Source organism: Lissotriton vulgaris, chromosome 2_1 (assembly GCF_964263255.1).
Source record: "Lissotriton vulgaris chromosome 2_1, aLisVul1.2, whole genome shotgun sequence".
In the NCBI taxonomy this organism is placed as follows: Eukaryota; Metazoa; Chordata; class Amphibia; order Caudata; family Salamandridae; genus Lissotriton; species Lissotriton vulgaris.
In genome coordinates, this window is record NC_141687.1 from 924,361,002 (window position 1) to 924,376,274 (window position 15,273).

At 43.5% G+C, this 15,273-nt stretch overlaps 1 protein-coding gene across 1 annotated transcript in view; it reads left to right on the forward strand.

The window, feature by feature from the left end:
- SNIP1 (Smad nuclear interacting protein 1) overlaps positions 1-15,273 on the forward strand; it is a 52,497-nt gene that overhangs the window by 23,898 nt on the left and 13,326 nt on the right. The window contains exon 3 of the mRNA XM_086956452.1: positions 3,269-3,834. Coding sequence (XP_086812578.1) covers positions 3,269-3,834 — 566 coding nt within the window. The remainder of the gene's footprint in view (positions 1-3,268; positions 3,835-15,273) is intronic.

Consider the following 15,273-nt stretch of genomic DNA (forward strand, 5'->3'; position numbering starts at 1 on the left):
CCTGGTTAGTCTATGCCATCACGAGGATTTGGCATAAGACTGTTAAATAGTAATATGCAATTGCAAAATCAAGGCTGCTAAACACACAGAACGTGTCTTCCATTGTAAGACTGTAAACAATTCATGAATGGTTCAAGCACTGGGAAATTATTTAAGCTACAAAATACGGGCATGGGTAATCAAAGTTTGTACGTACTTCACAAGTTATTCCTAGGATGCACACTACTTCGTTAACCCGAAGTGAAAACATGAATCCAGAAGAATTCACAGCTGTGAATTCTTCTGGATTCATGTTTTCACTTCGGGTTCACTTCGGGTTCACTTCGGGTTAACGAAGTAGTGTGCATCCTAGGAATAACTTGTGAAGTACGTACAAACTTTGATTACCCATGCCCGTATTTTGTAGCTTAAATAATTTCCCAGTGCTTGAACCATTCATGAATTGTTTACAGTCTTACAATGGAAGACACGTTCTGTGTGTTTAGCAGCCTTGATTTTGCAATTGCATATTACTATTTAACAGTCTTATGCCAAATCCTCGTGATGGCATAGACTAACCAGGGCTCGAAAAATCCAAAAAATGGTACTAGTCCTGCAGGACTAGTACCTTAAAAAATGTCCTCGACCTAACTGCAACCTACTTGACCTCTGTCTCTGAAAGCAGAGCAAATGTCACAAGATAACAAGATTTAAAGGCATTTTTATTGCTCATTAACTTTGTGAGCAATAAAAATGCCTTTAAATCTTTTATCTTGTCACCGTTTTGTCATCCATACAACACCTTCTCAAGGCTTAGGTCTTGATTTCAAATTCAACGAGATCCAGATGCTTTTAATCGCAACAGATAAATAGTTACCCAAGGGTACATTTTGATCTGTTGCAATAAATAATAGCGCCTATTAAGAATTTCTGGGGAGTGACATGGAGATTTTGGGTCTTACCGTACTAAAATCCCCATGGTAGAGTACATAGCAAGTTTGACCTGCCAAAATGTAGTTGTTAATTATTTAATGCTGCTAATTCCACCCATCACATAATCCAGCCCCTGCAGAAACAGGTTTAGTACAAAGTAAAAAAATAAATAAAACACCGACCTACTAGTGATCGGGGCCATAGTCTGGTATCACAAGCACCTTCCTGTATCCTGTTAAGATGAAATTTTCCCTCCAGGGGGAAAATAGCAGTTCTGTGCCTTTCGTACTTTAGGAGCACGGTAAGACCCAAAATCTCCATGTCACTCCCCAGAAATTCTTAATAGGCGCTATTATTTATTGCAACAGATCAAAATGTACCCTTGGGTAACTATTTATCTGTTGCGATTAAAAGCATCTGGATCTCGTTGAATTTGAAATCGAGACCTAAGCCTTGAGAAGGTGTTGTATGGATGAAATATGTTGGCTGTGAATTCTTCTGGATTCATGTTTTCACTTAGGGTTAACGAAGTAGTGTGCATCCTAGGAATAACTTGTGAAGTACGTACAAACTTTGATTACCCATGCCCGTATTTTGTAGCTTAACCCTTTCGATGCTCATGACGAGCTCAGCTCGTCATGATGCACAGTTGAGCTGTGCTGATGACGAGCTGAGCTCGTCATGACACCAGCAAAATGGCAATTTCCAGCACAGGAGGGGAAAACACCTAGCAGCCAAGGTGTTAAATAATTTCCCAGTGCTTGAACCATTCATGAATTGTTTACAGTCTTACAATGGAAGGCACGTTCTGTGTGTTTACCAGCCTTGATTTTGCAATTGCATATTACTATTGAACAGTCTTATGCCAAATCCTTGTGATGGCATAGACTAACCAGGGCTCGAAAAATCCAAAAAATGGTACTAGTCCTGCAGGACTAGTACCTTAAAAAATGTCCTCGACCTAACTGCAACCTACTTGACCTCTGTCTCTGAAAGCAGAGCAAATGTCACAAGATAACGACTTAAAGGCATTTTTATTGCTCATTAACTTTGTGAGCAATAAAAATGCCTTTAAATCTTTTATCTTGTCACCGTTTTCAGACGGAGGACAAAAGTTGGTTTGTTTTCCTACTCGCCAGAAAGGGAGAGTAGGACCTAAAAACAGCTCGACCTTGTTAAATTTAGCTCGACTGTGCGAGCGGTCGAGTGGAATTTTCGAGCCCTGCTAACAAGCAGCATTTGCAATACAATAGGTCTCGCATTTTCGAGAGTTTAAGCTATTTGCATTGTAATACTTATCTGTTGCTTTACTTTCTGGATGATGAAGTTGAGCTTTTTGATTGGACACCAGAGATGGGGCAGAAAGGCGCAACTGCTTTTGTCGGTGGTACATTTTGACCATATCAAGTAACTTATAAACGCCATACCAGGCGGACCAGAGGACACTAGAAAAATAAGACTTTATTCATTTTTCTCCCCAAGTTCTGGCTTGACAGCGCAGCTGTCCGCAAGATATTTTGTGTCCAATAATTTAAAATACGCATAGAATAAGTGGACTGTTGCTCAACTCAGTGAAGAATTGCTCTATCTCATACTTTGTCTGTTTGGTGAATCCTTCATTTATCTATGAAGTGGTTTCATTGGCCGTATGAAGGACTATCTCACATCTGAAAAGTGCACTCCATCACACAGTTGTACGTTAATTTCTTTATCTTCTATATGCATCATATACAAAAGCAGTCTTGTGCTGCTTTTTTACCCAGCCTTGGCAACTTCAATGTGGCAAGTTTTAATGAGAGAAACTGCAGTTGTACATCCAACACATGTAAACAGTGTTGGGTGATAGCTGTGTTTACTTGCAGTTTCACATTAACCCGTTGCGTGCTGGTGACGGAACCGTTCCGTCACGAGCCTCGGGTGGGCTGTGCTGGTGACGGAACCGTTCCGCCACGGCCCGCTCGCCGCGCCTGCGCGGCACGTTCTATTAAGCGGGTGGGGCCGTGACGGAACCGTTCTGTCACAAGTACAGCCCACCCAATGCTCGTGACGGAGCGGTTCCGTCACGAGCATGGGAGCGCCGCGCGGCCCCCCCTCCTCCTTAGCACTGCGGCGGAATAGCCGCTGCAGCTAAAGGGGTTAAAGCCAGACCTATTGGATTTGCCAATGCTCGTTTTATTTGTACTTGTGATTGCTGGGATATTTGTTTCAAGACTTTAAAGAAGTACTATTGTGTGTGTGTATATAGTATAGGTTGAGAAGTCTAAGAAAAGTAGGTCTAGATTTCAAATTACTTCTTATGCTACAGATTTGATAATTGGGGTTTATTAGCCTATTTCATTCTGCTTTTTGTTCACAGGAGAGGGATGATTATCACAGAGGAGGACGCGAAGACAGACCGCACAGGGACCGTTCAGATGAAGCACATCATCGACATAGAGACCAACCCAACCGAGAGAGAAACCCCAATCACAGGCCGGAAGGGAGAGACCGGAATCGGGACCGGGAGGGTCAGAACATACGCCAGCAGCGTGCAGAGCGGGAATTCTACAATGAGAGGAGGCGGGAAAATCGCCATAGAAATGAGCTTAGTGGCAATCCAGAGCACCAGGGATCTGAGGAAGCTGCCCAGGAAAGCAATAGTAAAGACGCTCAGAATAAAGAACAGCCTAATTTTGGACTATCTGGTGCTCTCCTAGAAGACACTAACACCTTTCGAGGAGTGGTCATCAAGTACAGCGAGCCCCCAGAATCTCGCGTTCCTAAAAAGCGGTGGAGGCTCTATCCCTTCAAGAACGATGACGTTCTGCCTGTCATGTACATTCATAGACAAAGTGCTTATCTCTTGGGCAGGCATCGAAAAATTGCAGATATCCCCATCGATCATCCATCTTGCTCCAAGCAGCACGCTGTTTTACAATACCGGTCAGTTTTATTCTTCTAAGAATACGCTATCAGAATTATAATGCGGAGGTTTAAAGGCCAGGAAATTAATTTTTAAGTGTTGTCTTTCAAACCGCACATGTTTAGAGCCTGTCCATTGCTTACCATTGGTTTGCTTCTTTGGTCACTCTGATTTGATTGCTTCTTATTTGTGTGTGCGCTTTTCTTCTCTTCATGTTTTGTCCCTCACCTGGAGCAGGAAGGCATTACGTGTGTCCTTCCACTGCTCACTTTTTAGTCACTGCATTTTTCTTTTAGTATAAGTGCTCTATGAGTGTTTTTTTCCAGCTGTCTCCCTTGTGTTGCTCTTTTGCTCCCTATGTGCATTTCCCTTGACCTCTTCTGTGATGCCCCTGTGTTCTTATCCCACTGCTTTACTCCCTCCCATGTGTTTCCCCCACTCCATGTGCTGCTCTTGCATCTGTTTGCTCCCTCCACTTTTCTCATGATCCAGATGCTGTACAGCATGGGCGGTGCTGTACAGCATGGCTTCAACCATTGGTAAAACCAATAGTCCCCAAGGCTAGGCCTAGTGACTTTACCGATGTCTGTTATGGATTGTTGTGATTAAAAGGACCTTTTCTAAGGCTGGCTTAGGTTTTTGAAGTGATATCCTTTCATAGTTTCAGTGTTCAGTTTATACTGCTGGACAGAGCTTTTTTGTTTTTCCTGTTTGTGAATCATGGGAACTGTAGCTTCTTTTTCCCTGGCTTTGTTTTTTAGAACACAGTTGTTTTCAGGTTTTTCTTCTTTTGATTTCAAAAGATGTTATTAAGTTTTTGAAGGCGCAAATAAAACAGAAATAATACATAAGTAAAAAGCTAAACGGCAATACGAAGCATTGATACCAGACAGTATGAAGCAGTAAAACAAAACAATAATACAAAGAATAATAATACAAAGCAGAGGTTGGTCTGAGTGCGTTTATAAGGTGCTTTTATTCTTTCTAACGAATAAATGGTAGAGAAACAATTTGCCTCCAGCTATCACCACCTTTCCCAATAGATTTGTATCGCAAGGGCTCACACTTGTATCACTTAATGTTTATTTGGGCAGGAAGACATTTGCCACTTTTTGTACTTGCAACACCGCTCAGCAAGAAAAGAGGAAAAGTAAGATGTGCCCATTGGAGAAAAGTGTACACTTTCAGAGATTCATGCTTGCAATCTAAAGAAACTGTTGTACAGGAGTAAAGCAAGACTAACAGCCAGCTTAACATATTTAGGGCAAACTTTCCTATGCCTGTTTTTTATTTTTGGAAGTCCCGAAAAGCATTTAACAGATAGCTCCTCTACGGGGTGAAGCATCCTACTTCCAGTAGGGGCAACCCTGGCCGTTTTAGGCCCACTTTTAGAATTTGGTGTAGTTGTTCATCAAAAGTAAGATACGTGCAGCCGCAAATGTTTTCTCCCTTCAGAATTTGGAATACATTCATAAGGGGAAGACCATTACTCTTCCATTTAAGCAGAACATGCCCTAGAGGTAAAGTTGTAAGAACTCAGTACAAAGCGTGCCCCTCTATTTGTCTCTAGTTTCACTTGCATCCCCACTCTGGTGCGCAACCATTGTTATACTTAATGCTGAGCAGTTTTGTTTTAACTGATTGGTTATGAACATGAGTACATCAACTTTCCTGCCTTAGCAATGCTAACTGGGGCTCAGTCATAGTGCATAGATGCACAATTACCATTATGCCCAGTGTCTGGCGAAGCCGGAGGATCTTGGGGTTTTTGACAGGGTAACTTTTGTTATTCATTTTACCTCGATGGTTCTAGGGCAGTGCCCCCAACTATTTGAAGTTCTGACTTCATGTCCAAAACTCTTCACCCATGGCTCATTAGCGTGTCTCTGCTGAAATTCATATAGAAAACTTGTTCCCCGTGCTTTTTTTTTTTTTTACCAACCTTTTCCTTTAGTTACGTTAGGAACAGGACACATTTTTGTGTGTATAATTAATTTAGTTTAATGGTGCCCGCTGACGGGTGTGGTCACCATCACCGAGCTAGCACTTTTGATGCAGGGTCCTGAGGTCTCCAAACCCCAGGGAAACAAATAAGAGACCTGCTGTCATGCTTTTTAGGTCTCGCGTAGCGAACGAAGCGCAGCTGCTTCGCTTGGCGAGACTATTGTTGTGGCTTTACCTAGCAAAGGGTGACAAACCATGTGCGCGAAGGGACATCCGATTTGCACGAGCTTGGTGTCTCCTCTGCTTCGCGTTCAATTTCCGTCCCCCGTCAGCTCCACGGGGACAGCTTGTTCTTTTTGGATCCATTTCACAGGGAAGCAACCATATGAAAGAAAGAAAGAGGTTTCTTAAAGTCACGGTTTTCAGTAAGTGAGGAACAATCTCCTCTCTGGCTCCCACCTCGCGCTCACACGGGCTTTGCGCCCTTTCACTTTCCATCCCCCATCGGCTCCAGGAGACAGCTTGTTGTAATTTTCATGATGTTTTCAGGGTTAAAAGACAAACTGGTTTTATTACGTATGAATGGTATTTACATGCCTTCTCCGAAACTCAGTTACTTGGTATGTCATTTAGTTTACAGGACATTTTTTAGAAGTTATTTGGCGGACAAAATGCAGATCTCTCCTGGGGAAGAGGCGCTTCAATACAGCTGGCAGGGCGGGGAATTGCTGCCCATCACAAACAGGGAGGCAGTGGGGAAACCGGAATGCACTTTCCGACAGAATGATAATGCCAAATGTTTATTGCAGGGAGCAGTACAATTGAAGTTGCTGATTTCGGGCAAACTGCCAAGGCGTACCCTCATGCCAGGAGAAGGTGAAAGCCACAGAGGTGGCCTGCAGCTGAGATGGCACCCCAGCAGCCTTCCCTATGGTGGTCCACATGATTTGGGCTGTGGCCCATTAAGACATTCAAAGGTTAAGTCATCATAAGAAAGATGATATAGAGGGAGTAAGGACTGCCTGGAAGAGAGATCTACAGCCTGGGTATGTGCATTGATCCTCTACCTGTCAAAACAAGTGTTAAAGTCAATCGGTCTCGCCTTTGAGACCTACTGGCTTTGTCAAAGGATTTTAGCTCCATCCATGATGCTGTGAAGCATTGCTAAATCCGAAAAAAAGCCTATTATGTTTTCAGGCCATGTCTCTCTCTTTGTATGAATGCACCTACAAAATGACAAAATATGGGGAGCAACACGAAGGCCGCACGTAAGGCAACACAGTGAGACTGGGTGGGGAGAAGCAACCCAGAGGGAGTGGGGAAGAGAAGCAACAGGCAACAGAAAAGGAGGCGCAGGGTTGGTGGGAGCAACAGAGGGCTGGGATGGGGAGAAGAAGTAATGGACACCAGGGAAGGAGGGCACAGATGGGGGAATGCAACACTGAAAGGCAGGGGCTAGAAGCAACAGAGGGCAGGGATGGCGAAGGAGAAGAAACTGGCAAGATATTATTGTACAACAGGTGGTGCAGCAGCCCACATGTGAGAAAGCAACAGTTGGGTTGAGGGCACTGGGGAGAAGCACTTTGGGGGGAAAATGAGAAACGCCGGGGTAGGGGGCGAGAAGTACATGATGGAAGATAGCTGGAAAATACATGCACTCTTGTGGTTTGCTTATTCAAAAAGAAAAGTGCTTGTTTTTCGATAGCGATGGGGTTTCTATTGTCAAATACAATTTTTATTTTTTTATGTCTACAGTTTGTACATTTAAACGTTCAATGGGTCTTCTCTCTCTCGGAAGTGCAATGTTCCCAAAATAATGCCTTAGGCGAAGAGATCCCATTTACACATTAATATCTACAAACTCGAAGGCAGATAATTTTGTGTGTTTAAATACTGTCTTTTTTTTTTATTTTGCAACAGCTTAAACATAAACATTCCTGGGCATCAGAGGAAAAGGTATATTTTGGAAGGCAAAACTAGTGTCTAACTCTATTGTGACTTCAATCACATAGTGTGCATAATGAAGTTGTTTGAGCTTTGTGCAGAAAATCGCTTCACAACCAATACAGGCTATAAAACACATAGCGGCAGACCCTATGACTGGATTGGATGTGAAATTTAGAAAATGGTTCAATTTCTCATTTGTTTAATCATGCTGATGTGTCCCTAAAATTCGCAGCTCAAGAACACTGGACAGGAACAGCTGGCTCTGCTAGGCATAACAATGTTATACAACACATTATATATTGGCGCGCAACTTACAGGGCCTTGTGTGCGAGATAAAACTTGAATCGTACTCATTTCCTGTAATGGAAGAGAACTTGCTAATTCCACACTGTCACCGGATCTCCCGATTTTTGTAAATGTTTGCTTTAAATAGGAGGTGAAGACTAGTGTCTTAAGCCTAAATTGTGAACCTGGAGATGTGCCATCCAATCGTTCCTTTGCCACATATCCAGGAACATCGTGTGGGGCTGGGCAAATCACTTTATCTCAATGTGCTTGAAACAGTAAAAAGGTGTAAACCAGCGTTGCGTTTTGGTTCCCCCAGTGCCCAGTTCATAGCCTCCTATCACATCCTAGTTTCTGTAATCCAGTTTAACCAGGTCCTGCACATCATTTCTCTGTTACATACTGCACCTTGTGATCTTTTAGTTTCCCCTGCTACATTCTACATTAAACACACTTTTATTTAAAATTCATATGTGTGACCTACCGTTTCAAATCGATGTTTACATGTATTAATTGCTTCCAGGGTAAACATTCCAAAATACCTCCTGACTTACTCTTCTGAACTGTTCTTCAAAATGTAATGAGTGCTTAAAAAAAATCCACAATTTATTACAAGATGGGCAATAAAGAAGCAGCACATTTCACAATTAGTGCTAGCTTCCGGAAATTTGTTCAGTGTAAATCACTGCTTTCTAACTGTAGGGCCCTGTTGTAAAAAACATAACTAAAATCTACCCTTGTGAGGCAGTAATAAGTCTACTGGACCCCCTCAGTCTGCCAAACAGGCGCATCTACTTTGTAGCTAAGTTTGCACTATAGAAATCTCTCCATTTGCATACACACACACCACCATTTCATATAGTTACACTTAACCTACTATACTATTCTACGTAATTCCAATACACTAAATACCACATAATTACCATCCACATTTTCCACTGCACACCATGCCACATAATTCCACAACACAGTTCCACACCACACAATTCTACCACACACAATTCCATAACCAACAAGTCCAATCCAACACACATAAATCCACTCCACACCACATACATCAACTCTATTCCAAACCAAAACACGTGGGTAAAAGGCATTGCCATTTACAAACCCAATAGCTCTAACTCTCACAATTGCGAGACCTATTGCATTGCATATGCTTGTTGCTATTAGTTATGCTATTAAGGGCAGCAGGGGGTACAGGGCAAATTATCCAGGTCTGGTTCATATGTTTGAAGAACTATGGGATGTATGCCTTTACAACACACATCTTTACAACAAAATGGTAAGTAAAACCCCTATTTAAGTGTGTGTGTGTATATGTATGTATGTATATATATATATATATAGATATAGATATAGATATAGATATAGATGTAGATCTATATCTATATATCCAACCAAGGAGACGTGCACCATTCAGCACGCTACACAGACCACACCATCAGACTTGACAACGTTCTTTTTATTCAAGAAGAATGCAGGCATAACGCGTTTCGAGTTCAAACAACTCTTTCTCAAATGCCATCAGCTAACTTGCCCGTGGGTTCGTTAGGTTTTTAAAACGTAACTCTTGAAACAGCGAAGAGGGACTTCAGTCTCTTACATCCAGTTAAAGGGACAGCAATTCAGGAATTTGTTCTACACACTTTACAGGTGAAACGACAGGTGAGTACTTCACAATGTACTGGGTTTACAAGTAACCCCACAGTGGTACTGATGTCACAGTTTCCTCTGTTGTTATAACTTCAAACTTGATATATATTCACAGGGACTACATTGCCCATAATGCTTCTTTACAGCCCTTCAAATTCATGCTGGTCTTCACTGTCGATTGTGGCAAAATTGCAATTAGCACAAAGTGTCCCGAGTGCACATCAGGCATTTACAAGGAAAGAGTTCCATACCTCGGTTATCTTTGTACTGTTGGAATTTCACTACCACGCAGATATGTAGCTTTCCAAATTTCCCCAATTGAAGCCCCAAGTCTGTTGTGCTAGGGAGAAGTCCCCAGCAAACCCTTGCTGCACCAACTGACCATCTAAAGTTCGGGCGTGCACCTCCTGGGGGCCCTTCCAATGCAAACTCCGTCGTGTAAATTCTCGGCAGCCGGAGGGCACCCTTAAGGAAGCTCCAGGCTTCATGTCCCAAAGTCCCGACAAGAGAAGGCGCCTCCTCCTCGCGGGTCGAGGTCCGTACCGAGGTGTGTGTGTGTGTGTGTGTGTGTGTGTGTGAAGATATATATTTCTCAAATTCCGCTCGCATAGTAGAGCTAAATTTAACAAGGTTGAGCTGTTTTTAGGTCTTACGCGCCCTTTCTGGCGAGTAGAAAAACAAACCAACCATCTGTCTGTAAAAAAGACGGAGCAAATGTGACAAGATAACAAGATTTAAAAGCATTTTTATTGCTCACAAAGTTCATGAGCAATAAAGATGCCTTCAAATCTTATCTTGTCACATTTGCTCCACTGTCAGAGACGCAGTTAGGTCGGACATTTTTTAAGGTACTAGTACCATTTTTTGGATTTTTCGATCCCTGATATATATTCACTAAAAAAACCATAGGTTATAGACCATATATAGTTAGGGATTAGCATTTACAAAACCTTAATTTACTCGCACAGAACCATTGAAATTCGCATATATAGTTAGTTGCACTAACTATATATCGCGCACCCGCAATCCACTGCTGATGTCACATATTACATCATTCATGACATGGTCAGTGACATCACTGATGACATCTCAAATGACATCACTGATGACATCACTGATGACATCACTGATGACATCACTGATGACATCTCATTTGACATCACTGATGACATCTCATTTGACATCACTGATGACATCTCATTTGACATCACTGATGACATCTCATTTGACATTACTGATGACATCTCATTTGACATTACTGATCACATCACTGATGATATCATTCATGTGTTAATACGATGAACCTCTTCCGACTCTAATATAACCTTAGATACAATCAGTGTAAACAGACACTTACAGACTGTCACTTATCCATGGAGTTACTCACACACCTAGTCAGTCATGCAAAGAATCAATCACACCTCCATTTTCTCAACTATACAGTTATACACACCTTACGTATTCAAACATATACTAACACATATTTACTCTCTTATACAATCCCTGATACAAGTTCACAATGATCCATACAGCCACTCACACATTCACTGGCTTTTATGCACAGTTATTTATATATGTCAACTCTCACATGTACTGTGTTTTACATATGTTTTGTAAATGCTAATTCCTAACTATATATGGTCTGTAACCTATGGTTTTTTCAGTGAATTTCAATGGTTTTTTAATAACAAATATCAAAAGCTGTAAAATGTCAAGTACGTGCTAGGTAAAAACATTTTCGTATTTATGCACGCTGATGTGCTTTGAACGCTGCCCCCCCTCCTCTTTTCTTTTAGGAGTATTCTCTCTTTGCAGATAGTGAAGGGTAGGTAACACAGGCCTTTGCCCCCGCTGTAATCTGTCGTGCCTGCTTCCTTCTCCATTTGATTGATTGTTATCCTAGCATTTATTGTTTTGGAATTGGTTCTCTTTGGTTCATTCTCTATTTACAAACAAGCACAGAGTCGCAATACTCTGTTTAGTCTTTGCAGATAGTGAAAAATCGTTAAAAAAACAAAAGGAATCAAGCAAAATCAGTAGGCCACTAATGGGATCTCTTTTTGACCTCGCTAAAATAGAAACATTATGAACAACCCCTCATAACAAATACGAAACTAGCGAGAGGAACTGAGCTCGACACCATGATGGCTGCAAGACAGCTCGGCTCCGCCGCCCACCCCACCCAAAATAACGACAAACACTATGCAAATATTATAAATATATACAACACACCAGCAAAGTAACAGGCTAAAACGTTTTATTAAATACCTGTTTACATGGCAGTCTGCTGCAACATCGATCCAAACAAGCCTTTGTATTTTGGGCTCAAAATAAACCATCAATAGTAAGATTTTCATAGGTGAGTGTAGGTTCATGGTTTTCCATCCACAGACTAAAAGCCTGGAGTGGGAGTGAAAGAACAATAACTAGGTAAGAAGGAAGGCAGAGGTTGTGGGAAGGACTCTGGATATGGTATGTTGCTTGGTCCCTGAGATGCTTCGATGTCACTGCCTTGCACAAATGGCATAAGTCCTGGATGTTGGGTGCCATAGTTAAGGGTTCCGAGCAACGCTTGTAACACTGTCTGAAGCTTATTTGCACCTGCTACAGCTTCACTATTCTCAAAGTAAATGGGGGCAGTTTGTGGACCTGACTGCATTGGAAAACAATGTGATGCGGTGCCTCCCTGAACCACTTGACGGAGGCCCCCCGAGATAATTGCGCCTGCTCCACACCTTGTCCCACAATCCGTTTGACCTGAAGACACGTCCTGCGGTGCCCTGGTCCGACCATCACATATACCTGCGCCAGGAGACGGCGTGGGGTGCAGTAGAAGGGAGAGGCGGCGCGAACGAGCCTCCCCCACCTCCCCAGATGGAGGTTTCTCAGCTACACCCTAGCGCTTCACTCGACCAGCTGACTTGCGCCCGCTCTTGCGACACAGTGCCTCACTCGACCAGCTGACTTGCGTCTGCTCTTGCTATTACAACGTCTCACCCGCCATCCAACGGAATTGCACCCAATCTTGCGGTACAGTGACCGGCGGCTGCTACGGAGCTCACGAAATGGCGGTCGGCTCCACAGACTTGGGCCTGGCCTGCAAAGATGGCTCTGGGCAACCGTGGAACTCGGACGCTTGACTGCTAGGGCATGGACCCCATTCCCAAAAGAGTCCCCTCAGCCTTGAAGATTCTACAACAGTCACCGGGACCCCCGACTCCCGTAGACTTCCGGTGGGGAGCGACTGCCATGATTGCTCGCGGAATGGCCACAACGTAGCCACGAGATGGTGGTGCTCTCATGTTGACGCCAGCTTCAGTCTGAAACATCCAGAAACACTGTAGACTACCAATTCGATCAGTTCCGGTGGAGCCCCAACGTGACCCGGTAGAGAAGAACTTGCCCTCCCCTCTTTGACTGATGGTTCTTGTTGCCTGTCCCTTCTCTTGTCATTTAACAGAACTTTTTGGACTGCTGAAAGGGGTTGTGTTCCGACCGCTGGTTGGTGGAGACATTTTGACTATATTCTGGACCTGCGTTGTCGCGTAATGCGTCATATGACGCGCCGCGTTAGCGCACCCGGAAGTGCTCCGGTGCGCAAGGTGCAGCTTCCCGGAAACGATCCAGAGCGCGGCGCGCAGCGCGTAACGTAAGCATAACAGGTCATGTGACTTGTTAATAAAACTTTTCATTGGTTCATTTTACTTTTGTTATTCTAATGATGAAAGGCTTGGTCATATGACCTAAAAATAACGCTTTTCATTGCTTTCGAATATTTTTTTTCCCCAAATGATGAAAGCCCCACCTTTTTTTTTTTTTTCTCACTCTGACTTGTAAAGCAAAGGACCCAGATGCATTTACAGTTTATCACTAACAATGTTCCAGGCTAATGTATTTTCCCGGGAAATTACAACTGTCCTGCAAGTAAAATATTCCTTTTTTTTTCGAGAAAAAGGGCTTTTCTTCGTCCCATGAGGGAGCCGTTGAGCAAAAGAGGCTCGGCCTGCTGTCTTAGTCGCTGATAGGCATGAATATCGGATTCTTTTCGATCGCTTTATGTTGCAGGAGTGGAAAACACAACAGCCCTTGACCATTTATCTTTACTGCGTTCCTGCGTATTATACCTTTTAACCGTCATGTAATCGGGCTGCTTTATTTCACTTGCCTTTTACTGATTCGAAAACAGTGGCTATTATTCAAAACTTTACCCAAAAAGGTACTACTACCATGTTTTGTTTTAAAAACCTTTATTGTGAAAATGTCAGTATACAAATACGAGCCTATAACCACGTGGGCCGGCCACGGAGCAAACTGGAATCGTATATGATGAGGGGACATTTACACTGTAGAAGAACGTAACGGGCGGGCCATTAGGTTGCAAGAACTAAGGTGTCTAACAGTTGCCGAATCGGTGGACGTACATTTTATAATTAAAGTACGACAGAGCCAGTTACAATAAAATTATCTAGATATACATTTGCGGGCAAGTACCATGAGTGACGTTAATTCGATCTTTCAATAGTACAGTAATCAATAACACATCAGAACTTAATATCAATAGGGATGTCCAAATGTTCAATCAGTACTCGTCCCCGCCCGCCATGTGCTTCAAAACTGCATACGTATCTCGTGATATCAAGGTTGGGCAACCAGTACACAACAAGGAGTTACGAGTCCCATTTATACCGGCGCCATTTTGGGCAAGGCCGGGCAGGTCCAGGATATCGTCAAAATGTCTCCACCAACAAGCGGTCGGACCAGAACCCCTTTCGGCAGTCCAAAAAGGTTCCGTTAAATGACAACAGAAGAGATAGGCAACAAGAACAATCAGTCAAAAGAGGGGACGCTTTCGTGAATGGTGCCCATGCCCTAGCAGGCAAGCGTCCGAGTTCCAAGGTGTCCCAGGGCCATTTTAGTGGACCAGGCCCAAATCCAAAGAGCCGGCCGCCATTTTGAAAGTCTTATTGCAGCCGCCTTTCGCTGCACCGCAAGAGTAAGCGCAATTCAGCTGGATCGTGGGCGAGACGCTGTAGCCGCAAGAGCGGGCGCAACTCAGCTGGATGGGGGGGTGAGGCACTGTGCCGCAAGAGCGGGCGGAACTCTGCTGAACGGCGAGTGAAACGGCAAAGGGCGCCGCACTGCACATGAGGTGCCTCCACCTAGGGAGGGGGGAGAGGCCAGTCCACGCCGCCCCCACCCCCCGGGCACCCCACGCCGTCTTTAGGCGCAGCATTGTAGGATAGCCACACCAGTGCGGCAACTTGCTGGACACCACCTCGGTGCCATCCGGATCTCGACGCGTTGTGCTGCCTTCGACCTATTCGCACATCGGTCCGCTACTGACGCCGCCTCACAGGCCAACGGATTTTGTAGGCTTTTTATAGCCCAAAGCCGCATAACAGGTCATGTGACTTGTTTATAAAACTTTTCATTGGTTCATTTTACTTTTGGTTTCCTAATGATGAAATGCTTGATCATATGACCTAAAAATAACACTTTTCATTGGATTGAAACATTTTTTTTTCCCAAACGATGAAAGCCCCACCTTTTTTTTTTCTCACTCGGCAATCCAAAAAGGTTCCGTTAGATGACAACAGAGGGGACAGGCAACAAGAACCATCACTCAA